This window comes from Martes martes (assembly GCF_963455335.1).
Source record: "Martes martes genome assembly, chromosome: 1".
NCBI lineage: Eukaryota > Metazoa > Chordata > Mammalia > Carnivora > Mustelidae > Martes > Martes martes.
Genome location: NC_137888.1, coordinates 118,560,255 through 118,587,218, shown reverse-complemented (window position 1 = coordinate 118,587,218; position 26,964 = coordinate 118,560,255). Strand labels below are relative to the sequence as shown.

The 26,964-nt window shown below is 44.4% G+C and overlaps 1 protein-coding gene across 1 annotated transcript in view; it reads left to right on the top strand.

The window, feature by feature from the left end:
• The window catches only part of LOC308344942 (kalirin-like), a gene marked incomplete at its 5' end in the record, with an annotated part of 125,523 nt that extends 98,902 nt beyond the window's left edge, over positions 1 to 26,621 (top strand). The window contains 2 exons of the mRNA XM_080806830.1: positions 25,180 to 25,372; positions 25,778 to 26,621. Of these exons, the coding sequence (XP_080662956.1) occupies positions 25,180 to 25,372; positions 25,778 to 26,341 (757 nt within the window). The 3' untranslated portion in view covers positions 26,342 to 26,621. The remainder of the gene's footprint in view (positions 1 to 25,179; positions 25,373 to 25,777) is intronic.
• Between the last annotated feature and the right edge of the window lie 343 nt (positions 26,622 to 26,964).

The window sequence follows — 26,964 nt, the reverse complement described above, 5'->3', positions numbered from 1 at the left end:
AACCCAGAAACTTCTGTTCTAGGAGAAGAAATGCGCATGGTTGCTGATGAATATCCTCACCTGTAAAATAGGCGTGGGGTTACTAAGCACAACAACGGTGAGAATTACATGAGAACTCATGGACAGAGCCTAGCCCAGGACTTGGCACTCAGAAGGAACTGACGGTAAACAGCAGGTCTTTCCCTTTCCTTGCTGAAAAGTAGAGACCTTGTTTTGCCACCTGTCCTTCCTTGCCCCTAGTACTGCTTTGCCAAAGTCAGGCTCTGGGAGATGGTTAAGGTTAGGATAGAACTAGGAGGAGTATCAGTGATAGCAGTGAGGTCAGAAACACTGAGTAGACTTAACAAGAAGTACAGAATGTGTTAACATGTATGCCTAGTAGTGTGATAAAATCTTGACCTCTTTTATTAATTAGAAAACCATTTCTTTATTGTAGAAAATAAGTGCAGGAAAATCTAAAGAATTAAAGTAAATGCTTAAAACTCCACCATGTAGAGAGAACAATCAATATATCGACATATTCCCTTCCTTTTATTTAGAACTCTTAAAGAACAAAATTGAATTATGATGCTTATTTAATTTTGCTTCTTGTTTTATTTCATTTTGCATTATAGCATGAGAATGTTTTCTTAACATTAAACACTTTTTATGCATAATAGTGTGTCTTGGAATGTACCATATTTTAATTAATGCTGTCCTTAGACATCTAAGTCATTTTTGAAATTTCATTGCTGTATATAACTCCCAGTAAACACCTTTGTGTATAAACCTTTGTCTACTTTTTAGATGGTTTCTTTGGGATAGATTTGTGGCAATCATAGACTTTCTTTTAAGGCTGGTGATTCACATTGCCAAATTGCTTTCCAAATTTCCTAATTTATATTTCCAATATGCCTTGCCTTAGACTTCCAAGTCTTGACATTTCTCCAAATTTGTTTATTTGCTCATCAATAACCAGGCCCCACTGTGCAAACATTGTTATTACCATCATCAAGAAACCATAATGTAGTGTCATGTGTTATGCACCGAAGCCTGATATTGGATTTGAAAAGAGTAAGGGAGTTGGTCACAGGACCTGCCCTTTGGGGATCTCTCAGGTCAGGATTCTTTCTACTTTTCTGAGCTAATAGGCCTCTTATTGGGAACCAAACATTAAAGTCTGGATCTAACATGAAATCTAGAAGGATTTCATTGCTTTTTCCCACCGCGAATTTTTAGTTTTGCCTTTGGATGTGTTTCAGCTTGTTGGCTGGTTGTGCAGTCAGTTCTTGGCCTGGCTCAGAGTGGTTGTTAACCTTCTCTGTGTTCCTCTGCACTGAAGTCCTTATCTGCCTTCCAAGTTAGGGCTCCTTGGAATTTTTCTCTGGGTAGCAATGCTGAATGAGCCTCTAAAGCTTAGTGGCCCTGCGTTTTCTGCCTTAGGCTGCTGCCACTTTTGGCTCACCAGTAGCAGGCTGATTGGGAAGCTGACATTTCTGATGCCACCTTGATTAGGTACCTTGCAACATATCGTGTGAAATAAGTCCCAGGGCATTCAGGTTTTTTCTGGGATTCATGCTAGAGGATCAGGATGATTTGAATTTAGTTCTGATTTATTTGTCAATGTCAGAAATAAGGGAGTTCCCTGAATATAGATGCTGGAGATACAGGCTAGTGCTGGGGAAGAAGGATGTATTTTTCACTTAGTTGGTTCTAGATCTGGGGCAGTTTTTCTCTTCTCTACTATATGATTGTTTTTGACAAGTTTTATATTTCCTGCTTCACCTGTCATTGGTTAGGTCTTATCGTGTGCCCTTCACTGGTGTTTGGGGTTGTGTACATTTTTAGACATATGTTGGATACTGACATTTTATGTTATAAAACTAAATTTTTTAGAAAGATTGGCTTTATTATATACATGCTGGCAAGTTAGGTGTGCTGTCACCAAGTGGTGGAGTACCTCTGGTCAGCTACTCAAGGACACAGATGGGTTTTGTTAGAGTCTCTCAGTGGTAATATTCTGCTTTCTCCTCAGTAGACCTTGGATTTTCTAGGGTTTACATTTTTTTTTTCAGGCTTTACATTTTTAAAATTTTATTGAAACATGGAAAATTAAGTAAGCACTAAGTAACAAAATTATTTTTCCAACGACAAAATGGGTTTAATATAATCCTTCTCTGAAAACTATTAATAAATATTTAATAAAATAACATTTATGGAAATATTTAACTTGGGCATATAAAAATTGCCAGTTGAAACTGGGAAGTGTTATGGTGCTATTTTTGGGGGGAGGGTGGGAGGGATGCCTAAATAATGTGGTGTATCTATACCAATTTTAAATTTGCTTTTATGCAGTTAAATCTTTGTTCAAATTAAAGAAAAATCCTTCTTATTTGTCTGTTTTTGAGTCTGAGGTAGATTGAAGTCATTGTCCCCTTTGCTATTTTCATCAGTCACAAACATTAAAGTTAAAAGTCTTCATTTGTGTTTTCAAACCTTCCCTTTTAGACACTTTCCTGTCTCTGAGCACAGAAGATGAGAACAAGACCAATACCATTACCTAGGCCTTTTTGTGGCTGAGAGTATAAGCCCGGTGAATATGTTCACTAGTTGCAAAAAGCGTCTATACCGGTTTGCCATGGTCACTTTTAGTAAAAGACGAACATCCCTCCTCTTGCCTGTTCCACTCCATCTCATCTCTTCTTGGATTGCTTTAGATTAAAACAAAACAAAACAAAACAAAACAAAAAAAACAAAAAGCAAAAAAAAAAAACTTCATAAGTATTTCTTTCTTGAAAGTTCAGCATCCATCACTTAAGCAGAACAGAGAATGTGAACAAAACTTGAAAACGACTTTGGAATCTGGAAAACTCATCAGAAAGTGGTGATGGGCCCTGCTTCTATGAGTTCTGACTGTCTACAGAAAGCCTTTCTCCTGGATGGGTGGTGAGCCCCTTGAGGGCAGAGATGGTGGGTCTTTTCTGGTGGGTGACTCTGTAGAGCAGTACCTCACAAGTTGGCTGGGTTCCATGCCCAGCACCCCTGGGGCCAGTCCCAGGTTCTGTCTTCCAGACATGGAGTCAGTGACGGCAGACACAGATTTCCTTCAGGATGTCCTCTTTCCTGTGTAAGGGGCTCGACCCACAGGCAGTACCCACCAGGTGGACAGACTGGCTCTATGGCAGAGAGAAGGCAGAGCCCTCAGCCAGAAGATGGAGCATAGTGGGGGAGGGGTGCATGCCAGGGAACTGGAAGTGACTCTGTCCCATTACGGAGTATGCCTGTTTCCAAACGGAGCAAGTGTGACAGTCAGCCCCACTTCTCCCAGCACCCAGACGGGAACACTTTGTCAGAGCCATGGTGACTCAGACAAATGTTTTCTGGATGATTTACTGACATATCCACATGTGTGTCCTGATGGCCTGGCCCTTTCCTCTGAGATGCTCCCTCTTTCCCCGCCCCATCCCATTCTAGGTCAGGCAAAGACCAGCCTTGGTTCTGAGAACTATTCAAAACCACCTAACCCCTCTTGTCTGTTAGACTGTTCCATGCCATTTTAAGCTGGAATTTCATCTGTTTGCAATGATAGTAATTCATGTGCTGGATTTTGCACAGAAACTTGGCCTGGTGCCTGGGGCAAGGTTTCAGCCTAGTGCTCTGACATGTCCCTGTGTCCCAGCTCCTTTCCCAGGAAGGGACTGTGCACTCATCGCCCCAGGGTAGGCTGTTTGCTTCTGCATGAAACTCAGGCCTCCAACCCATCTGCTGAAGGGAAACTCCCTTTTGGGAGTTTTGGATGTGGAGGAAGGCCAGAACTGCTCCCAGCCCTCACCCAGCCCTAACAGTGGTGTGAAAGTCCACTCCGATGCCTGCAAATTTGTCCAGAGCTCATTCTGCATATGCATAGGGTTGTTTAGCTCTTACCTGTGCACCGACACAGAGAGTGAGCTGAAAATCCTCTAGCTTTTTCGTATTGTCCCTGAACACATAGGCTAATGAGGGGGAAACCAGTTCTTGCCCTTAGGAAGGCTTGCAGTCTGTTTGAGGTTCCAGGATCCATTGGAGATGACAAAATTGAACATTCTCAGGGCAATGGTTCAACAGGCATGCCAGGTAAATGGGCTTAACCAGAGAAAACTGATTGGACATAGAATCTGACCTGGATTTTTAAAGAAATGGGTAGATTAGAATCCTGGAGCTGGAGCCAAGAGGGGCTGTAGAGATCAGCCAAACCAACCCTTTACTTTGAAAGGGCGAAGTCCTGTCCAGAGAGTGCTGGGAAATGCCCAAGGCCACCCAGCTGGCCAGTGGTGTTGCTGGGACCAGCTGCAACCCAGAGCTGCCCCCTGACGTGGACAGAGCCTGTGGGACAGTAGATGGCCCCCAGAATGGCATGCGCTGGAGGTGAGGAACTCCCCACAGTCATAAACAGAGGATTATTCCACACACACACGAGCTTCTTGAGCCTCTGAGCTGGCTGCAGGTGCAGACAAAGACCATTAGAGCCCTGACTATTTAGTTTCTAATTCCAAACATGCCTCCCTTCTTCGGGTTCCTCTCTCGGGCTGTCTGTGGCCTCCCGTGCTATTCTCAGGCTCCCCGCTTGTGCCTAAGCTCACAGGGTTTTTCTTCCACATACGTCATGGTGACCTCAGCAGTGCCCTTGGCCAGGGCAGCCCTGGCTTAGTGCCTAAAGGAAGGAAAAGGAGGGCTGGCTGCAGGATGAGGTTCTCCTGCCCTGTGGGAAAGAGAGCTCCTATGTTGGTGAAGCCCAATGGGCATGCAGGGGTGACTGCATGGGGGGGTAGCTGAGGGTGTCTGTGTTGGTGGGTGTGTTTGGGCATGTATCTGCCTGTGTTGTAGGCAAATAGTGCTGGGCTTTCGAGAAAGTACCATTACCTGAGAAGGGGTCGGGGGAGAGTAAAAGAGTGCACAGGTGCAATTTGACCAAAGACTGTTTCCTAGAGGAAACATGTGGTTTATTAATGAGGATTCCACCGGCTCTGCCAGGAAACTGAAGCCCAAGGGGAGAGTGGGAGATCCCGTGTGAGGGTGGGGAGAGCTGGGAAGCAGCAGGAGGAGAAGGGGTGGTGATAGCAACGGATTGGGGTGAGCAAGGAAGAATCACTGCTCTGTCCCCTGGCAGGTGGGAGCAGCCCTGGTGGTGGGGGTCGGGCAGCCCTGGCCCCACCTTTGCAGCCTCACTCTGACCCCCCTCTCTTTTCTTTCTCCCTGTTTTGGAAAAGCTCCTTCGGTCTTTTGTTGGGGTGACCGAGGCGTTGTGGTTAGACAGGAAGGTGGACCTGATCTTCAGTTTACTCCTTACAGATGTCTGAGCAGTAACTATAATGACTTTTTCCCCTAGTTAAAAGATAACTGTCTTGCACCCAGCCTGACTGTGGGGGAAAGGAGGGGATGTGGGCAAGGCCTGAGCAGCAGGGCCCTGAAGTTTGTCTGGCGGGACAGGGACAGGGGAGGGCTGTGTGGAAAGGTTGTGGTTTCAGTTTCCATTTTGTTCTTTCTTTCCCTCTGCTGCTTTGGTTTCTGTTTTGTTTCTGCCTCATGTTCTGAATGCCCCAGAAGGAAGGGATGAACAGCTCTGTGGGGGCAGGGTGGGAAATGGGACAGGAGGCTGTCGGGAAGTTGACATGTCAGTTTCCATCACAGCCTCCCTGAACGTGCCCCTCTGCTGCCTTCCCTCTCTGGCCAGCCAGCCCCAGACTTCTAGAAGCAATTGTTCTGTCCTTCTCTGGGAGTTTCTAAGCTCTTCTTCCCCCAATGCCCTGCCCCCAAGCCAGTCTGATTTAGAAAGCAGGGACTCTTCCTTTGGTGAATGGAAGTTACATTTCAGAGACTGTGAGATGGTCAGGTGACCTGCCGATTAGCAAGGGCACCAGGGTCTGTGTGGCTAACCCTGGCTGGCCCCTCTGAGACAGCAATCCTTTGGAAGACTGTGTACTATCACCTTGGTCCTGCTGTCACCCATGCCATTTCTGGAACTCTCTTTGACTATCTGAGCAGATTTGACTTTTTAATAAGTGTTTTTTTTAAAGGTAGCATCTAGGACAAGTCATGATGCAGATACAGAGGCCCTAGTGTGTTTCTTAGGCCATTAGGCCTATCATTTTAGAGCCGTACCTGGGGATGCTTGGAGTAATCAGCAAGCTGAGTCTGTGCCATTTAGTACTTCACTATGTCCTGGGGGTGGGGCTGGGTTGGCAGAGAGGGGAAGACAGAGAATCAGCCATAGCCTTGCACCAGACACATTTGTGATCAGCAATGTTTGTTTAAACAGCTTCATTTGAGTGGAATCAAGCAACAGACTTTAAAGAGGTGGAAAAATGGCAACCTTCTTCATTTGGCCTCCATTGTGAGGTTTCCCTGGGACTCTGAGTTGGGCTAGAGTTGAGTTTGCTTCTGGAAGAATTGAGCCTGGGGGAATGGCCAGGGGAAGCTCCTAGACCTGGAAACAGGGCAGGCACATTGCAGAATCTTTGCTGTAGTAGCGGCTTAACCTTGGATGTGCATTCTAATTACCAGGGAACTCCCCCCACCACCCCCCCGCACCGGGGAACTTTTAAAAATGACTGATTCCAGCCCCAGACCAATTTAGTCAGTCTTCTCACTTTCCAGAGGAGGAATTGAGGCTTTGATTTAGGACAAATCATTACCTTTGACCTTTGCCTCCACAGCTCTGGCTTTACAAGTCAGAGGCACAGGTGCACAGGTGTGTTGTTAAATGGGTAGAAAAGGCACAAATTCCGTGGAATCATCATGACCTGGGAAAGTGAACGAAGAGTGTCTTCCAGTAAAGCAAAGAGACAAAAACAAAAACCAAGAAACAAACAAAAAATACGAAACTAAAATAAAAACCTCTGGATGTATTGACGTGGATTGAGACCTTGACAGAAAGCCAACTGGTAGTTGACCTGTGAGCCAGCCAAGAGAAGTCCACAACAGGCCAGGGGGCCCTGCCACCTCTCAGAGCTCCTCTCTCCCGCCTGTCAGCCACCCAGCCATCCAGAAGCCCTGCCCTCTGTGAAGGGCGAGTCTGAGAACCATGCAGGCCAGGAAACACTCCTTCACCACACAGCGTTCCCTGGAGAGTGGCTCATTTTTCAGTAAGGCACTGTCTCCTCCAGTGTTCTTTTTACCTCTTCTGATTATACCAATTAGAAACTGTAAAGAAGGTGCTAATGTGTCTTTAGCACTTTTCTTTACCAACTGCTGATTTCTGGTTGTTTCAGAAAGTGGGTGTGGTGTGGTTTGGGGCACTCCACAGAGGACTGCTATTAGAGCAGTGAGGAGTAGAAAACGGTTAACCCAGATCGGAGTGTTGGACACAGAATCGAAAGGAAATCTGGATCCTGTAGCTGGAGACTCTAGGGCCGGAAGATAGCATGAGAACTCTGACACACATGGGTTAGGGGGCTCTTTTCCTCCTCGGAGCTCCAGGGACCTTCTTTCTGTTCAAATTCAGAATGGAGAACTCAGCCCATGAAATGATTTTAGGGAGACACAGGCACAGCAGAGTTCTAGGGAAAAGGGTGCAGTGGGTGACTCATTGGGGCTAATCTTTCTTCCTCCCTTTGCTGGTTTCTTTCTGTTCATGGAGAACTGTCTCCAGGGTTTAAAGGCTGTCCATACAGGGTGGGTAAGCCTTCTCCAGCCGTCCTTCCAAATCATCCTGAGATGCTGGTCGGCCTCCACCTATAGGGACAGAGCTGTGTGTGGTAGGCCCATGTTGCTCTCATTACACAGGAAGTCCTTCCCTTACTTTGTCCTTCCTTTTTGTCATCCACTGCTCAGGGACCAGTCTAGCTACCTACCACAGTGTACAATTTCTCACCTTCCCTGGACAACTTGGTGAGTGGGTCTGATTTGAAAATTACTTTTGCTTCATCATAGCCCAAGCACTGGGCCTTCTGGACCCCAACGCTAGGATTCTGACACCCTGTATTAGTGACACCCTGTACCCCACAACTTGCACCAACTGAGCAGCCCCAGGTGGTACCCACTAAGCACAAACCCTTGTTGCCCCTTCCCCTGGGCTGTTGGTGTGATGTTCATTGTGGATCTCTGCCCCTCCACCTGCTGTCAGGATGGTTCGGTGTTATGTTTTTTCCAGGAGCTGTTTCAAGTGAGAACCTGCTAGACATTGATAGATATAGGATAAATTTCAGGTGGCATCCCAGGAGCTGGGACACAGGACTTTAGGCTATCCCCCTGCTGCCAGAGCACAGTGGAAAGCAGCTGCAGGCTGGCCCTCATTCCTGGGAAGGGGCTTTAGTACTCAACACAGGGTACCCTGGACCTGATGTTGGGGAGAATTGTTCTTCCTCTCATTTCCAGAGCTCTTGTGGCTTAATAGAAGACTGGAAGCAAGTCAACTGGCCAAAACATCTGCCCAAACTGTGTGGCCCTGAGCAAATCACTTTCTTGCTTGGGAACTTGCTGTCCTCAGCTCTTAAAAGAAAGACACAAAGACAAGTTGAGCTTGACGCAACTTTAATGCATGATCCTGCGAATCCTTCACTTTAGACTGGAGGAAAACCAGTGAAGGATTTGCAGGAGTAAGCATTAAAGTTGTTTCCAGCTCAAGTTGTCTTTGTCTCTCTGAGACAAGGTAGCATGACAGATATAGGAATCAAACAGAGCAGATTCAGATACTGATTTTGGCTCTTCCTGGTGACTTTAAGCAAGTTATTAAACTTCTTTGAGCCTCAGCTTCCTTAACTATAGCGTGGGGAAATAATAGCAGCTACATGTGAGGTTCATGTGAGGAATAAATAAGATAATGCATGCATAATGCTTGGCATACAGAGATTCTCATGTGCTCAGTAAAATTAGCTTTTATCATTAATATGTGTATGTCCTATTTTAATCAAAAACAGCTGCTCTGTTTCATTAGTTTGGCTCCCATTTTTTATTTCTCTCCAGCTTGAGTTTTTGAGCTCCCCAGATTTAGAGCTCCAACCTAGATCTGGCTGCTGGTCTCCTGCTTCCTACTTAACTTTGCTGCCTCTGTTTCCTCCCTGTAATGGAGGAGCAGCCAGCACACAGGCTCTTTTCCACCTCAGGACCTTTGCACGAGCTGTTGTCACTGCCTGTATTATTCTTTCTATGGCATTTCCTTAACAAGCTCCTTCTCATAGTTTTGTTCTCTGCCTAAATGTCAGCTCCTCATAGTGGCCTGTCCAGACCACATGAGAATTTCTTAAGACTTACCAGAATTTATATTTATTCTCCTTATCTAGCCACATCTTGTGTCCATCTCTCCCCATAGAATGTAACCTTCATGTTTCTGTCTTGTCCACATTTATGTTGCTAGTGCCTAGCACTAGGCCAACTGCAGAGCAAAGGCTCAGTAAATATTTATTGGATGAATAAGTTAATGAACTAATAGATAATACAATATATTTACATGACACCATATTATTTATGAAGCACCATCATAACTTAGGCTCTCATTTTGAAGCCACATAAGTGCCTGTGAGTGAAAAAGAAATCAATCAGCCAGAGCTTGGCTGCAGTTACCCCACATAGGACAGCTGCCATGCAGAGTAAGGACAAGGTTATGGCAATGTGTAAGAAGAACCTGTATCCCAGTGGGGATGGAGTGGAATGGAAAGAAATGTATTGGGAAGGAAAGATTTCATGGAGAAGGAGGCATGTGAACCGAGCTTTGAAATTAGATTAGGAGTTATCTAGGCAAAGATGGGGTTGGTGTGGGCAAGCACGAAGGCATAGAGGTATGAGAGGTGAAAGTCTAATACAAGATTGAAACTAATACTGCAGTTGAGAGAGGCATGGATAACACGTTGTCTGTGTTAGCCAAGGGGAGATCTCTCAGTCAGAAGAGATCAGGGAAAACCCGAGGGAGAAGGTGGCATTTGAATCTGACCCTGTAGCCAGATGTGAATGGTTGGTATCCAGGGTAGTTCACCGATGTGGCCCAGATGGAATGTAGAGGGCTGGTCTGGGCTTTACTTGGCCTGGGACCTGGGGAGGCGTTAGTGAGCAGTGATTGGGAGAATGTGGTATTTCTGGAGGCCAAAGCTGTAACCCAGAGTGAAACCCTGGCCTGACAGGTACTCTGCCCCTCTGTTCAGATCCCAGGGCAACCCTTAGCTTAAGGCAATCGTATCTTAATCCCTGCCCCCCAAGCTAAAGGCACTGAGTCCTCAAATGTGTGAAATAGGGCTGGGATGATAACAGCAACTAAAACAGAGGAAGCAGATCCAAAGGCCAACAAGTGGACAGACCATATGAGTGTGTGAATGAGCTGGAAGTAGTTTAAAGAATGGTGAGTGTAAGCCTCCTCCAAAGACACTGGAATGTGATACAAACAGCAATAACAGTCATGCCTAATAAAACCATTTTGGGGGACTGGGTTCAACAGTGTGCTGCTAAATTGTGATTTCTGATTGCCATGGGGGGCGGCCAGGAGCACAAAGGGTCAGTGGTAACACACCTATTCGCTGGTTCCTCAGCGCCCACCACTGAGACCTTCCATACCCGTACGGGCCAGACCTGGGACAGCGCTTGCAGTGCTCACAGCCTCGTGGATCAAGAGAAACTCTGGGGCCATCAGATGGGGGCAGGGCCTGGGGGACCCAGAGGTAACCCAGGACTTGCCCAGATATTTTAGATAAGCCTGCCAGGTCAGGTGTATGATAAGATGCAGAAACTTCATAATGATTTAACAGCAATTTAGAAGAAGAGAAGGAAGCCTGGGAAGGCAGATCTCTAGCAGGTGTCTGGTTGAGCACAGATTGCTATGTTGGGGAAGGCAGCCACCAGGCCCTTCAGGGAAAGCCTCTCAAGGCCAAAAGAGGAGGAGCTCAGTGTTTGCAAAAAGAACCAGAGAAGTGCACTGTGAGGACAGAAATCCTCCAAGCCTGTGCTTCCAATAAGTGCCTCCATTTGAGAGAACATGACAATATATATAGAGAGAAAACTGCCAGCATGTTTGACAAGCCCCTGTAGGGCATAGCTGTTGGTATGCCTTGCAGACTTTGCCCTGACTGTTTGCCTGTGTGCTACCCACTGTTTATTGAAGCCTATTCTAATCTGATTTAGACAAAGTGAATTATCCTTAAAATCCTACAAGTCACACCTAAGAGAGTCTAAGAGACTCAAGGTATTATCTTTGAAGCACCTGGGGAGCCTCCTGGGTCTCATCCCAGACTGATTTTCATCATAATACCTGCAAGAGGGTCCCCAAATCAGCATTTTTAAACAAGTGTCCTAGGTGGTAATGAAAATCACTAAAGTTTGAGAAGACTTGGCACAAAGTACTGCAAATGCTTTTTTGGGATATCACAACTTGGCTGAGTGAAAACACCTCCAGTGACATGTAAAGAACAAAAGAATAAATGGTCTAGAACTGATTACAAGACGTATCTGATCAATCATAAAGTATATGTTTATGGCCTGGGCCTGAGGGCTCCAGAGAGTTCACAAAACAGTTTACCGTGCAATTTGAAGGGGCTGTGATTTATCACAAAGGGTGTGAAGTTGGCCAAGGGGGTCCAGCTCTCAAGTCCCACATGGGAAACAAGTCCCTGTCCCAGATGGGGCAGGAGGGAGTGAGCAGCAGTTGAGTTCTTTCTCTAAAGTAGGGGGTGTGGGAGATGGGGAGGGCCACTCACTCTCCTTTCCCCTCCTTAGTGGACTCAGAGGCCTTTTGCTCCAAACTTTATCTTTCTGTGCTTCCATCCTCCCCATATACAATGCAGTAGTACTCTATCCCTGAACATTTCATTTGGGCTAACAAATATTATTTAAAGTGTAAATAACCTCAGGGGAAAAGGAAGGTGACCTGTTATATTTCGGGTTAAATTGGTTTACTCAAATTGTTCTCTGTGGAGCACACTGAGTGAGAGGAAAAGAGGTCTGGGGCAGGGAGGCTTGGGGAAGAGCCAGGCTGGGTAACCCATGTGGGGCTTGGGTAGCCAAAGAGCCATGTGGAGACCCTGGTTGTTTCCAGAGTTGGGAGGATGGTCCCAGGATGGGAGTGTACCAGAAGCAAACTCTGATGACTGACTTTGACATTTCCTGTAATCATCTCAGAGATCAAGTAGGAAGACCGCTTCCCGGCTCCTCCCAGAATCTGGGCTAATATGCTGAAACTGCCCTGACCAATGGCACCAACACCTGTTCGTTGCTAAACGCAAATTCTGATCTCAGTTAACGACCTACCTCTTTGCAGCGTTTGGCACTGCAGTTCCTCCTTGAAACCTTGTCTTCCGTGATTTCTCTGACTTCACTCCTCTCTGGGTTTTTCCTTAACCTCTCTGCATTTTTCCCCTCCGGCTCATCTGCTTTCTTCTCCCATCTCTTAAACACTGATAAAATTCCCGTTAAGTTCTATCTTTGACTCCAGAAGTTTCTTTTCACCTCACTCATTTTCACTGGGTGCTCTGTCACTTCTGTGCGTATCTAACACAGTTCATGAATGTATTCATTCAGCAAATATTATTGAATGCTTACTTGGTGCCCAGGCACTGTATGATTCTTGAGTCATAGTTGGCAACCTGGATTTCTTAAATTTCCAGACCACATATCAAATGGCTTTCAGAATTTCATGTATGTAGGACATTCATAGATGTATATTTTAGGCTGTATTTCTTGAGATGGAGATTCAGGTGTGAATGATTTATTAAGGGCATTCTCTTCGGAAAAACTTCTAAGGGACTTGGATAAGCAGAGGAGGGAAGAGGAAGGACCTAGCAAGGATGTGGTCTCGGGTAGTCTAGCTGGAGACAGAGTGAGAAGCCTCTGGAGTGTGAATCACACTTCATAGTTACTCCACCTTGAAGTAGAAGGTCTGAGCTTTGGCACTTGTAATAGAAAGGCAGTGCCCTCCCACCGCCCCTGACATGGTATGGGGTTGTCCCTGCCCAGGTGTCTCTCGGAGAAGTGTCACCCGTCAGCCAAAGGAAAGTCTCCAGAGATGGGCTCAGGTGTGAGCTGCTAGCGGCAACACTTTTGGAGCTGCAACTGGGTGTGGTGGTCAATGAAGGGGTGGGACACGCACATCATCTCTTCTAGCAGCTGAGACTTACAAAGTACAGATTATGTTTCCAGCACCCTCATAAGCGCTTTATGCACATGAGCAAACATAACCTTTAAGTAACCCTGTAATGTAGTTATTCCTATTCACGTTTATCCCTGTTTTACAGTAAAGGGGCTGAGACATAGGGGTTAAACATAACTTTCCTGAGGTTCCTCAATAAGTGAGTGATGGAACCAGGATTCAGGCCAAGGAAGGTTGGTTCTAGATTCCATGCCCTTGATTGCTGCCTCAGTCTGTTGAGTCTTAACATACGCCAGGCACTGTACTAGGCATTGCGGGGTCCAGCAGTGAAATCAGTACAAAAGTCCCTGCCCTCCCTGTTGTTACTTACCAGTGAGGGAAGATGGACTAAGAGTGAATATGTCAACTGTATGATCCAGATGCTAATAAGTGGTAAAGAGAAAAGTCAATAGGGGAAGGGTGGTAGGGAGTGCTAGGTGGCAGCCATAACTTTGAAGAGGGTGGCCCAAGGGGGCCCGTATGTAGAAGGCATTTTAACAAAGATACAAAGGAGGTGGCTTCTCTGATTCCACTCTGACCACTCCCTCTGGCCGACCCCGATTTACTTTCCCTCTACACAGCAGCAGGGAGATTCTTCCAAATCATTTGTTCATGTCCCTTCCCTGAATGACACCCTTCAGTGGTTCCTCACTGCCCTTAGGATAAATCCGGCACTCCTGCCGTGGTATGACATGCATCCTGATTTGGGGGTCTGCCTCCATTCCTGCCTCTTCTTGGAAGGCCTCCTTTTACCATTGTGATGCCCATGGCAAGAGAAACCAACATAACCTATGTGTAAATATTGAAAAGTAATATAGCAAGCTAACAGACTGTTAAATAAAGCATCTACCCTCTGCTTTGACAAATATATCTTCATAGCGAATTAGGAGGCCAACTTCACATTTGGATTGGTTGGACTGCTCTGAGTTCCATGCTAGAACTTGGCAATCCAGGGAGACTGGCCCCTAGCCCATGGTTGCCTCCCTTCTCTGCCCACTGCCCAGGTCTGTCTTCTTATATGTGTGTGGACACCGCAGCTTACATATCTGTGTTCTAGCCACATCCCCGTGCTCACACTGGTAGTATTGTCTTTGGGGGACTGGACCCAGAAAAGAGGTACATGTGCACCCAGGAAGTAGGTTGAGAGTCTTCTGGGCAGAGAATTTTAGGGTTTTAGGTAGTAAGAGCTTAGTCTAGAAGGTGGGTGGACTCTATGTGGCAAGTTGCTTTGTTCCCTAGTGAGGGAAGGGTGTGCACGAGGAGCGTCAGAACCCAGAACAGGCCTCTCTGAAGCAGTGAAGCAGCACCCTCTCATGACTCTCTGCCTCTTACCCATGTGCCCAGACCAAAGGGACTTGCTGGAACTTGTCAGTATGCCATGCTCTCTCGCCTCTGTGATTTTGTGATTTCACACAGACTGCCAAGTGGAGGGCATACACTTGGAGTCCTTGTCTTCCTTGTCCTCATCTCCTGTGAGCATCCTAATCTAACCCCCCATCATGGACCCTAACCCCCTCCCCCCAAGTCACAGAAACACATGTAGTAGCAATATGGTTGAGTATAATATGATAAATATATAATATGATATAGTGATAGAGTGGTATAATATGATATAGTGACATGAGCGTGGGCTTTAAAGTCCTGGTTTTGACTCTCTGTTTAGCCACTTAATGGTCATGTGACTTTAGGCAAATTCCATGCCTCAGTTATTTCTTACATGGAGATAACCAGACCAAGTTTATAAGTTATTGTAAGGATAAAATGAAGTAATGGTGTCAAGTGCCCGACCCCAGGCCCTGGCATAGAATAAGCATCAGTAAGAAGTTCTTTTCCCTCCCCCAACCATGCTCCTTCCTTGAAACCAGACATACTGAGCACCTTGGGAGATTAGGCTGTTCTCATAGAAAGATGCCAATTAGATTAGCTCTCAACACTCAGCCCCTGGGCATCTGTCCCTGTCTCCTCAGCTAGGGAGAATTTCATAGAGAGTATTCGTGCCTGATTTCTACTTTTGGTTGTCAGGGATTATTAGTTAATAGTGTGTATGCTGCTACTGACCACCACGTTTAGATACAGGGATAGTCCCACTCCAGCTCTTGGTGGCCGCACTATTTGTTGTTAGGGATGGAGATCTCGCCTGTCAGCAGGACTAGTGACAGCAGTGGAGCCCAAGGAGCAGGTAAACAAGGAAGGTGGTCATCTCTAAGGAAAGGCAAGATCACGGTTACCTTGCAGTGCCTGACACTGTGGGCCTGCAGCAAATGTGAGTCAAACCAAATGAAGTTAAGAACAATGAGAGAAGCCAGTAAACGCCAATAGAAAAAGGATAAAAGAACTAACCAGGTGAGTCCCAGAGAAATACATATGGGCCAAATAAGCTATAGCTAGTAATCAAAGAAATGCAAATTTAAATGTAATGCAATATTTTTCCTAGAAAATGGGCAGAGATTTAAAAAATTCAGTGGCCAGTGCTGATGAGGATACAGTAAGTGGGGCAACTCTCACCCATGGTTAGGGGACATGCTTTTCTGTAAAGAACTAATGAGAATGATTATGTTGTGGAATAGGAATAAGATGGACTGTGTGTCATTAAATGTAATAGTTTTGAAGACATTTTAGGTATGAGAAAAAATTCTATGTTGCGGTAGAAAGTAGAACAATATGCAGTATGAAAATTACATGCACAAAAAAGACAGGAAGGAAATAGACCAGAGTATTATAGCTTCTTCCATTAGCATCTCTTATGTAGATCTTTGAATATTTTAACTTTTCTGTAATTAGCAGGTGTTTCTTTTATAATGGGAAGGAAATTCCATAAATTAAGAAAGAGTCACTTTGCTTTCAGATGATAGGGCGGAGAAAATTATTTATGGAAGACTCCGGCCATTTGTCGACCCAGTAAGAGTCAAAAGAAGGAGAAGAGGCAACTCCTTTCCTTTGGGATGCAGGATTTGGGGAGGAACAAAAGACTCAGCCTTTCTCTCATGTTGAGTCTAGTCTTTTGTATCAGTAACCAGAAATGGAAAGAGTCTCCTTGCCCAGGAAGTTTTCTGTCTAACTGGGAAGCCTAAGTAAGCTAAGTAAGCTGCTGTATTCTTGAGACAGTCACACACAGTCACGGGCTGTGGTCTCTTCACCAGTCTGACATTCTCATCGCTGGCTGAGATTTGAGAATGAAACCTGAAAAGGGGCTTTGTTTCCTTTTGTGGCCTAAATCCTCCAATTGTGGTCTTAACTCCAGTAGCTCTAAATGATTGATGGATGGTGTGACACATCCGTGGTTCACCCAGCATGCACAGTGGTTTAAGCAAGTGCTATCTGGGAAATAGGAAACTAAATAAAACATCCTAAGGTAATACTACACCAATATTTATATAAAAATTTGAATTAACCAAAATCTCTTTTGAGTTCTAGAATAGATACGTAGGTTAAATAAACTAAGAACGTTGGAAGGAAAGACCCCTAACTCCTAAAACATAGAATTTCTTCCAAATTGATATATTATAACTATCTTGATCTGCATTTTTTCCCCCACTCATTTAGTAGGAGTTACAGTTGAAGTCCAAGTGCTGAAATAAATGTTGCTGCTTAATAAGTTGTATGGCAACATCTTGAATCACTTAGCCTGACTACTTTTTGGTTTTCAAGATAGTCACTGTCACTTCATCTGGCCTTAATTTCAAGAGTAATTTCCCCTCTCTTAGCTTACTGAAACATGTCTTTTTACACCAGGCTGGTGTAATGGAAGTACATGAGAAAACTGGACTATATCCATGTTCCACCCTTGGTCATCTAAGAGCAATCAGCACAACTCAGCAACCTGATTTTTAAAAAAATTGGTACACAGTTTGAACTACAAGTTACACGTTTTAAATATAATAAATGATACACAAAGCATTGATATGTTATCAATGCTTTGTGTACCATTGGTAATCAACTGATGGAATCAGCCTATAGCCCCCCTTTTTTAATTTAAAAATTTAAATTTTTTATTATGTATTGTTTGCCCCAGGGGTACAGGTATGTGAATCATCAGTCTTAACACAATTCACAGCACTCACCATAACACATACCCCCACAATGTCCATAACCCAGCCACCCTGTCCCTCCCCACCCCCCAACAACCCTCAGTTTGTTTTGTGAGATTAAGAGTCTTTTATGGTTTGTCTCCCTCCTGATCCCATCTTGTTTCATTTTTTCCCTCCCTGCTCCCCACGACCCCTTGCCCTGCCTCTCAAATTCCTTATATCAGAAAGATTGTATGATAATTGTCTTTTTCTGATTGACTTATTTCACTTAGCATAATACCCTCTAGTTCCATCCATGTTGTTGCAAATGGCAAGATTTCCGGGGTTTTGATGGCTGCGTAGTATTCCATTGTATATATACACCACATCTTCTTTATCCATTCATCTGTTGATGGACATCTAGGTTCTTTCCATAGTTTGGCTATTGTGGACATTGCTGCTATAAACATTCAGTGCATGTGCCCCTTCAGATCACTACATTTGTGCCTTTTTTTTTTTAAGATTTTATTTATTTATTTGACAGAGAGAGAGAGGGAGAAAGAGAGAGACAGATCACAAGTAGGCAGAGATAGGCAGAGAGAGAGGGGGAAGCAGGCTCCCTGCTGAGCAGAGCACCCGATGTGGGGCTTGATCCCAGGACCCTGAGAGGGCCTAACCCACTGAGCCACCCAGGCTCCCTACATTTGTATCTTTAGGGTAAATACCCAGTAGTGCGATTGCTGGGTTGTAGGGTAACTCTATTTTCAACTTTTTGAGGAATCTCCATATTGTTTTCTAGAGTGGCTGCACCAGCTTGCATTCCCACCAGCAGTGTAGAAGGGCTTCCCTTTCTCCACATCCTCTGTCATTTCCTGACTTGTTCATTTTAGCCATTCTGACTGGTGTGAGGTGTTATCTCACTGCGGTATTGATTTGTATTTCCCTGATGCTGAGTGATGTTGAGCACTTTTTCATGGGTCTTTTGGCCATTTGGATGTCTTCTTTGCTGAAGTGTCTGTTCGTGTCTTCTGCCCATTTCTTGATTGGATTATTTGTTCTTTGGGTGTTGAGTTTGATAAGTTCTTTGCAGATTTTGGATATTAGCCCTTTATCTGATACATCATTTGTGATATCTTCTCCCATTCTGTCGGATGTTTTTGGTTTGGTGACTGTTTCCTTTGCTGTGCAAAAACTTTTGATCTTGGTGAAGTCCCAATAGTTCATTTTTGCCCTTACTTCCCTTGCCTTTGGCAATGTTTCTAGGAAGAAGTTGCTGCGGCTGAGGTCAAAGAGGTTGCTGCCTGTGTTCTCCTCAAGGATTTTGATGGATTCCTGTCTCACATTGAGGCCTTTCATCCATTTTGAGTCCATTTTTGTGTGTGGTGGAAGGAAATGGTCCAGTTTCATTCTTCTGCATGTGGCTGTCCAATTTTGCCAACACCATTTGTTGAAGAGACTGTCTTTTGTCCATTGCTCATTCTTTCCTGCTTTGTTGAAGATTAGTTGACCAGTGAGTTGAGGGTCCATTTCTGGGCTCTCTATTCTGTTCCATTGATCTATGTGTCTGTTTTTGTGCCAATACCATACTGTGTTGATGATTATAGCTTTGTAATAGAGCTTGAAGTCTGGATTGTAATGCCACCAACTTTAGTTTTCTTTTTCAACATTTGTCTGGCTATTCGGGGTATTTTCTGGTTCTGTATAAATTTTAGAATTATTTGTTCCATTTCTGTGAAAAAAATTGATGGTATTTTGATAGGGATTGCATTAAATGTGTAGATTGCTTTAGGTAGCATAGACATTTTTACAGTAATTGTTCTTCCAATCCATGAGCATGGAACATTTTTCCATTTCTTTGTGTCTTCCTCAATTTCTTTTGTGAGTATTCTATAGTTCTCTAAGTATGGATTCTTTGCCTCTTTGGTTAGATTTATTCCTAGGTATCTTATGGTTTTGGGTGTAATTGTAAATGGGATCGACTTCTGAATTTCTCTTTTTTTCTGTCTTGCTGTTGGTGTATAGAAATGCAACTGACTTCTGTGCAATGATTTTTAATATCCAGACACTTTACTGAATTCCTGTATGAGTTCTAGCAGTTTTGGAGTGGAGTCTTAGGGTTTTCCACATAACATATCATATCATATGCAAAGAGTGAGATTTTGACTTCTTCTTTGCCAATTTGGATGCCTTTTATTTCTTTTTGTTGTCTGATTGCTGAGGCTAGGACTTCTAGTACTATGTTGAATAGCAGTGGTGAGAGTAGACATTCCTGCCAGGTTCCTGACCTTAGGAGAGAAGCTCTCAGTTTTTCCCCATTGAGAATGATACTCACTTTGGGTTTTTCATAGATGGCTTTGATGATATTGAGGTATGTACACTCTATCCCTATACTGTGAAGAGTTTTGATCAAGAAAGAATGCTGTACTTTGTCAAATGCTTTTTCAGCATCTATTGAGAGTATCATATGGTTCTTGTTCTTTCTTTTATTAGTGTATTGTAACACATTGATTGATTTGCAGATGTTGAACCAACCTTGCAGCCCAGGAATAAATCCCACTTGGTTGTAGTGAATAATCCTTTTAATGTACTGTTGGATTCTATTGGCTAGTATTTTGGTGAGAATTTTTGCATCCCTGTTCATCAAGAATATCAGTCTGTAATTCTCCTTTTTGATGGGGTCTTTGTCTGGTTTTCGGATCAAGGTAATGCTGGCCTTATAAAATGGGTTTGGAAGTTTTCCTTCCATTTCTATTTTTTGGAAGAGTTTCAGGAGAATAGGTATTAATTCTTCTTCAAATGTTTGGTAGAATTCCCCTGGGAAGCCATCTGGCCCTGGGCTCTTGTTTTTTGGGAGATTTTTTTTTTTTTTTAAGATTTTTATTTATTTAATTTGACAGAGATCACAAGTAGGCAGAGAGACAGGCAGAGAGAGGAGGAAGCAGGCTCCCTGCTGAGCAGAGAGCCTGATGCGGGGCTCGATCCCAGGACCCTGGGATCATGACCGGAGCCAAAGGCAGAGGCTTTAACCCGCTGAGCCACCCAGGCGCCCCTTTTTGGGAGATTTTTGATGACTGCTTCAATCTCCTTAGTGGTTATGGGTCTGTTCAGGTTTTCTATTTCTTCCTGGCTCAGTTTTGGTAGTTTATATGTCTCTAGGAATGCATCATTTCTTCCAGATTGTCAAATTTGCTGGTGTACAGTTGCTCATAGTATATTCTTATAATTTTTTGTATTTCTTTGATGTTGGTTGTGATCTCTCCTCTTTCATTCATGATTTTATTAATTTGGGTCCTTTCTCTTTTCTTTTTGATAAGTCCAGCCAGGAGTTTATCAATTTTTTTTTTTTAGATTTTATTTGTTTATTTGACAGAGATCAGAAGTAGGCAGAGAAGCAGGCATAGAGGAGGAAGCAGGCTCCCTGCTGAGCAGAAAGCCCAATGCGGGGCTTGATCCCAGGACCCAGGGATCATGACCTGAGCCGAAGGCAGAGGCTTTAACCCACTGAGCTACCCAGGTGCCCCATCAGTCTTATTAATTCTTTCAAAGAATCAGCTCCTAGTTTTATTGATTTGTTCTACTGTACTTCTGGTTTCTGTTTCATTGATTTCTGCTCTGATCTTTATTATTTCTCTTCTTCTGGTGGATTTAGACTTCCTTTGCTCTTCTTTCTCCAGCTTCTTTAGGAATAGGTTTAGATTGTATACTTGAGACCTTTCTTGCTTCTTGAGAAAGGCTTGTATTGCTATATACTTTCCCCTCAGGAATGGTTTTGCTGTATCCCAAAGATTTTGAACAGTTGTGTTTTCATTTTCATTTGTTTCCATGAATTTTTAAAATTCTTCTTTAATTTTCTGGTTGACCCATTCATTCCTAAGTAGAATGTTCTTTAGCCTCCATGTATTTGAGTTCTTTCCAACTTTCCTCTTGTGCTTGAGTTCTAGTTTCAGAGCATTGTGGTCTGAAAATATGCAGGGAATGATCCCAATCTTTTGGCACCAGTTGAGACTTGATTTGTGACCCAGGATGTGATCTATTCTGGAGAATGTTCCATGTGCACTAGAGAAGAATGTGTATTCTGTTGTTTTGGGATGGAATGTTCTAAATATATTTGTGATGTCTATCTGGTCCAGTGTGTCATTTGAAGCCTTTATTTCCCTGTTGATCTTTTGTTTAGATAATCTGTAATTTCAGTGAGGGGGATGTTAAAGTCCCCTACCATTATTGTATTATTGCTGATGTGTTTCTTTGATTTTGTTATTAATTGCTTTATATAATTGGCTGCTCCCATGTTAGGGGCAGAGATATTTAAAATTGTTAGATCTTCTTGTTGGGCAGATCCTTTAAGTATGATATAGTGTCCTTCCTCATCTCTTATTATAGTCTTTGGCTTTAAATCTAATTTGTCTGATGTAAGGATGGCCACTCCAGCTTTCTTTTGATGTCCATTAGCATGGTAAATTGTTTTCCACCCCCTCACTTTAAATCTGGAGCTGTCTTTGGATCTAAAATGAGTTTCTTGCAGAGAGCGTATCGATGGGTCTTGTTTTTTTTTTTTTTTTATCCGTTCTGATACCCTATGTCTTTTGACTGGGACATTTAGCCCATTTACTTTCAGGGTAACTATTGAAAGATCTGAATTTCATGCCATTGTATTGCCTGTAAGTTGACTGTTACTGTATATTGTCTCTGTTCCTTTCTGGTTGGTTAGTTTTAGGCTCTCTCTTTGCTTAGAGGACCCCTTCCAGTATTTCCTGTAGGGCTGGTTTGGTGTTTGCAAATTCTTTTTGTTTTTGTTTGTCCTGGAAGCTTTTTATCTCTCATTCTATTTTCAATGACACCCTAGCTGGATATAATATTCTTGGCTGCTTATTTTTCTCATTTAGTGCTCTGAATATATTATGTCAGTTCTTTCTGGCCTGCCAGGTCTCTGTGGATAAGTCCGTTGCCAATCTAATATTTCTACCATTGTATGTTACAGACCTCTTGTCCCAAGCTGCTTTCAGGATTTTCTCTTTGTCACTGAGACTTGTAAGTTTTACTATTCGATGACAGGGTGTGGACACATTTTTATGGATTTTGAGGGGGGTTCTCTGTGCCTCCTGGATTTTGATGCTTGTTCGCTTTGCCAAATTAGAGAAATTCTCTTCTATAATTTGCTCCAATATACTTGTTGCCCCCCCCCTTTTCTTCTTCTGGGATACCAATTATTCTAATATTGTTTCATCTTATGGTATCACTTATCTCTCGAATTCTCCCCTCATGGTCTAGTAGTTGTTTGTCTGTCTTTTGCTCAGCTTCTTTGTTCTCCATCATTTGGTCTTCTATATCATTAATTCTCTCTTCTGCCTCATTTATCCTAGCAGTAAGAGCCTCCATTCTTGATTGTACCTCATTAATAGCTTTTTTAAAAATTTCAACTTGATTAGATTTTAGTTCATTTCTCCAGAATGGGATTTTATTTCTCCAGAATGGGATTTTATTTCTCCTGAAAGGGATTCTTTGGTATCTTCCATGCTTTTTTTGAGTCTGGCTAGCACCTTGATAATTGTCATTCCAAACTCTAGATCTGACATCTTACTAATGTCCATATTGAATAGGTCCCTAGCCATTGGTACTGCCTCTTGTTCTTTTTTTTTTTTTCTCTTGTTCTTTTTTTGAGGTGAGTTTTTCTGCCTTGTCATTTTATCCAGATAAGAATAGATGAATGAGAGAACAAAATACTAAGAGGGTAGCAATGACCCCAGAAACATATGCACTAACAAATCGGAAGAGACCCAAAATGGGGGGTGGGGGAGGGGAGAAAATAGGAGAAAAAATATATATATATATGACTGGTGAATAGAACAGAGCCACACACTTGATTTTGGAAGTATTTTGTTCTGTTAGAAGAAACTGCCTCGCAAATTTTAAAGAAAGAAAAACTTATATATATACAAAAATAAGGGTAAACATGATGAAGGGAAGGAATATGACTATAAAGATGATAATTTTAAAAGATTCTAAAAAAGGAATTGATAAGAAGTGGTTGAAAAAAGAGGAAAGAATGTGATCAGGCTGGAAGCTAGAAGAAAGCCATGCACTAGATTTAGGGTATATTTTGATCTATTAGAAGAAATTGTATCCCAAGATTTTAAAGGAAAAAACCCTATATGTATACAAAAAATAAGGTTAAATATAATGAAGAGATAAAATATGACTATAACAATGAAAATTAAAAAGGGTTTTTAAAAAGGTATTGAAAACTTAAAATAGTTAAAGAACTTTGAAATAAGAAAGAGGAAAAATAAAAAAATAGAATAAGAAAAAAATAAAATTAAAAAAATTTCACTTCAGGGTTGCCTGGGTGGCTCAGTGGGTTAAAGCCTCTGCCTTCGGCTCGGGTCATGATCTCAGGGTCCTGGGATCGAGCCCCGCCTCGGGCTCTCTGCTTAGCAGGGAGCCTGCTTCCCCCTCTCTCTCTGCCTGCCTGTCTGCCTACTTGTGATCTCTGTCTGTCAAATAAATAAATAAAATCTTTAAAAAAAATTTTAACTTCAAAGACTAACATGGGGAAAAAGTCATGAATGCTATGTGTTGCTTTCCCCTAGCTCTGGAGTTCTGCAGTTCTCACTGATAAGTGAACTTGGTCTTGGCTGGATGTTCTTGCTGATCTTCTGGGGAAGGGGCCTGTTACAGTGATTCTCAAACGTCTTTGCCCAAGGCGGAATTGCACCGCCCTTACCAGGGGCCAGGCTAAGTAATCTGCTCGGGTTCATCTTGGGAGTTTTTGTTTCCTGAATGCTTTCCATACAGCTTTGGAGGATAGGAATGAAGATGACGGCATCCCAATCTCCAGCCCTGTAGGAGCCGAGAGCTCAGGACCCCACTCCTCAGTCAATCCCTCCTGTCTCCCAGGTTTCCAGCCGTACTCCATGCTCACCTAGCCTGTGACTGAGCATTTCTGTCTCTGGCGCACGGCCCCTTTTGGAGTCTCCAAACCCAGCAGATTCCTGCAGCATGCTCCTGTGCCACTCCTCCTGGTGGAGGAACAAGGGTGTCTCTCCGGATCTGCCACTTGTGGGGTCCCTGCTGAAAAAGCAGTGGTCTGACTTTACCTCAGATCATGATTTATGGCAACCCTGAGCTGAAAGCTCATTCCTCGGCTCTGTCTCTGTAGCCGGCTTCCCTACTCCGATACCTGGAAGCTCTGCCACACTCAGACACCCCTGGTCTTTCTGTGACCCTGAAGGTCCTGAGACCTGTGAGGATTCTACCACCCCCCACCCCCCACTTGGCCACTGGAGCTATGTCCCTCCTCGTAGCAGACTTCTAAAAGTTCCAATTTTGTGTTCCCCTGCTCTGCTGCTTGCCGGGAGCCGGCCCCTACCCCCGCGGTCAATCTTCCTGTGGCTTTGGATTCACTTTTCTGCACGTCCTACCTCTGGAAAATGGTCGATTTTTTGTTCCTGAAATTGCTGCTCTTCTTCTCTTCTATCTCCTGTTGAGTTTGTAGGTGTTTAGAGTGGTTTGATAACTATCTAGCTAAACTCTTGGGACCTGATGATGTTTAGGTCTCCTGCTCCTTCACCATCTTGCTCCTCTCTCAGCCTAGAGCCCTTTATGGAAAAATATTTTTTTGGCCCAGTTTGGGTTCAGTGGTAAAGCATACCAGTGTCTGTCATTGATGTGGGCATAGGAAAGGACAGAACTCATACCAAAGACTTTCCATCTCATATTTAAGGGCATTGGATCCTTGTCTTTAGAGAGCTTGCATTCAAATGGGGAAAGCATGATTCATGCCAGGAGCAAGAAAAGGAGACAAAATAGTAAAACACAATTAGGAACCCTTGAACTGTAAACATCCAAACAAGTACAATTGACTGTAGGGAAGGCTGAGAACTTGCTAAGTACTTGGAGAAGCCAGAATGCCCTTGCTCAGATGGGGTTGATCTTCAATGGTTTTCTGGGGCAGTGCGTTTTGAGTTGGACTGGAAGGCAGCCAAGAGACACGGTGTGAAATTGGAGGGGTAGTCCAGATTAAAAGGAATGTGGGTTTCTGGGTGTTTTTTGACTGTGTTCCCCAAAGTCTCAGCCACCCAGAGTGACCATGCCTGACCTTTGACCTCCCTGCAGCGAGGACGTGTGCAAACGTGGCTTCACCGTCATCATCGACATGCGGGGCTCCAAGTGGGACCTCATCAAGCCCCTTCTCAAGACGCTGCAGGAAGCCTTTCCAGCCGAGATCCATGTGGCCCTCATCATCAAACCCGACAACTTCTGGCAGAAGCAGAAGACCAACTTTGGCAGCTCCAAGTTCATCTTTGAGGTGAGCCAGACCTCTCTCATAGCTCCCCCTTTCCCTTCCCCTTCTGCTACCCACACATTTCTTGCTTCTGCTTCTCTACCTATCCTATGATATGCTGCATGGCAGGGGCTGATATTTCAGCATTCCTTGGCTATTGTAGCCTTACCAATGAGTCTTGGAAGGAATAAGAGGCCCAAGAGATTGTCCTGGACTCTTAGCCAGTCCATTGAAACGTTGACCTTGGCCAGCTGCTGGCTCCCGCCCCACGGGCTATGTTCTCTCCTACTTGCCCTTTCTGAGGCAGGCTGTGGTCATTAATGTGTGGATGGATCTCAGCCTTTGCCTTTGACTTTCTGCCTTCTGCCTACCTCTACCCTGCCTGCCCCCGCATCACTGAGTCCCCCTCTCTGTGTCTGCCCCTCACAGACAAGCATGGTGTCCGTGGAGGGCCTCACGAAGCTGGTGGATCCTTCCCAGCTAACCGAGGAGTTCGATGGCTCCCTGGACTACAACCACGAGGAGTGGATCGAGCTGCGACTCTCCCTGGAGGAGTTCTTCAACAGCGCTGTGCACCTGCTGTCCCGCCTTGAGGACCTGCAGGAGATGCTGGCCCGGAAGGAGTTCCCTGTGGACGTGGAAGGCTCGCGGCGGCTCATTGACGAGCACACGCAGCTCAAGAAGAAGGTGCTGAAGGCCCCCGTGGAGGAACTGGACCGGGAGGGACAGCGGCTGCTGCAGTGTATCCGCTGCAGCGATGGGTTCTCTGGGCGCAACTGTATCCCCGGCAGCGCCGACTTCCAGAGCCTGGTGCCCAAGATCACCAGCCTCCTGGACAAGTTGCACTCCACCCGGCAGCATCTGCACCAGATGTGGCACGTGCGCAAGCTCAAGCTGGACCAGTGCTTCCAGCTGCGGCTTTTTGAGCAGGACGCTGAGAAGGTAGGAGGGGAGCTGCTGGACCGAGTGGCACTTGGGGGAGGGGGCGCATAGCTTTTGAGGGAAACTTGGGCTGCTAGTCCAACTTCCTGATTAATACTTTTGTGGAAAGCTTTTAAAAAATGTACCTGCTGGGGGCGCCTGGGTGGCTCAGTCATTGAGTGGCTTACTCTTGATTTCAGCTCAGATTGTAATCTCTGGGTTGTGGGATCGAGCCCCCTGTGGGGCTCCATGCTGAACATGGAGCCTGCCTGAGATTCTCCCTCTCCCTCTGCCCCTCCCTATCTTCCCCCACCTGGCTTGTGCATGCTCTCTCTCTCTGTCTCTCTCTGTCAAAAAAAAAAAAAAAGAAAAGAAAAGAAAATGTGCCTACTGGTTTGGGCTGATCTATTTCAATCATATATTTGGTCATTGATCACTGACTTTAAAGCTCCCCTTATATAGTGTTTATTATGTTCCAGGTAGTGTCCTAAGCACCATTAATGCAGTTTAATCATCTCAAGAGTCATAGGAGATAGGTGTATTATCATTATCCCATTTTACAGATGAAGAACCTGGCAAGGTAAATAACGGCCAGCCTGAGCAGTGCCAGGCAGCTCCATGGTCCACGCTTCTGCACTGTTGCACACTGCCCCTGCCAGGGCGTGCAGTGAGTGGGCCAAGCTGCCTCAGCAACA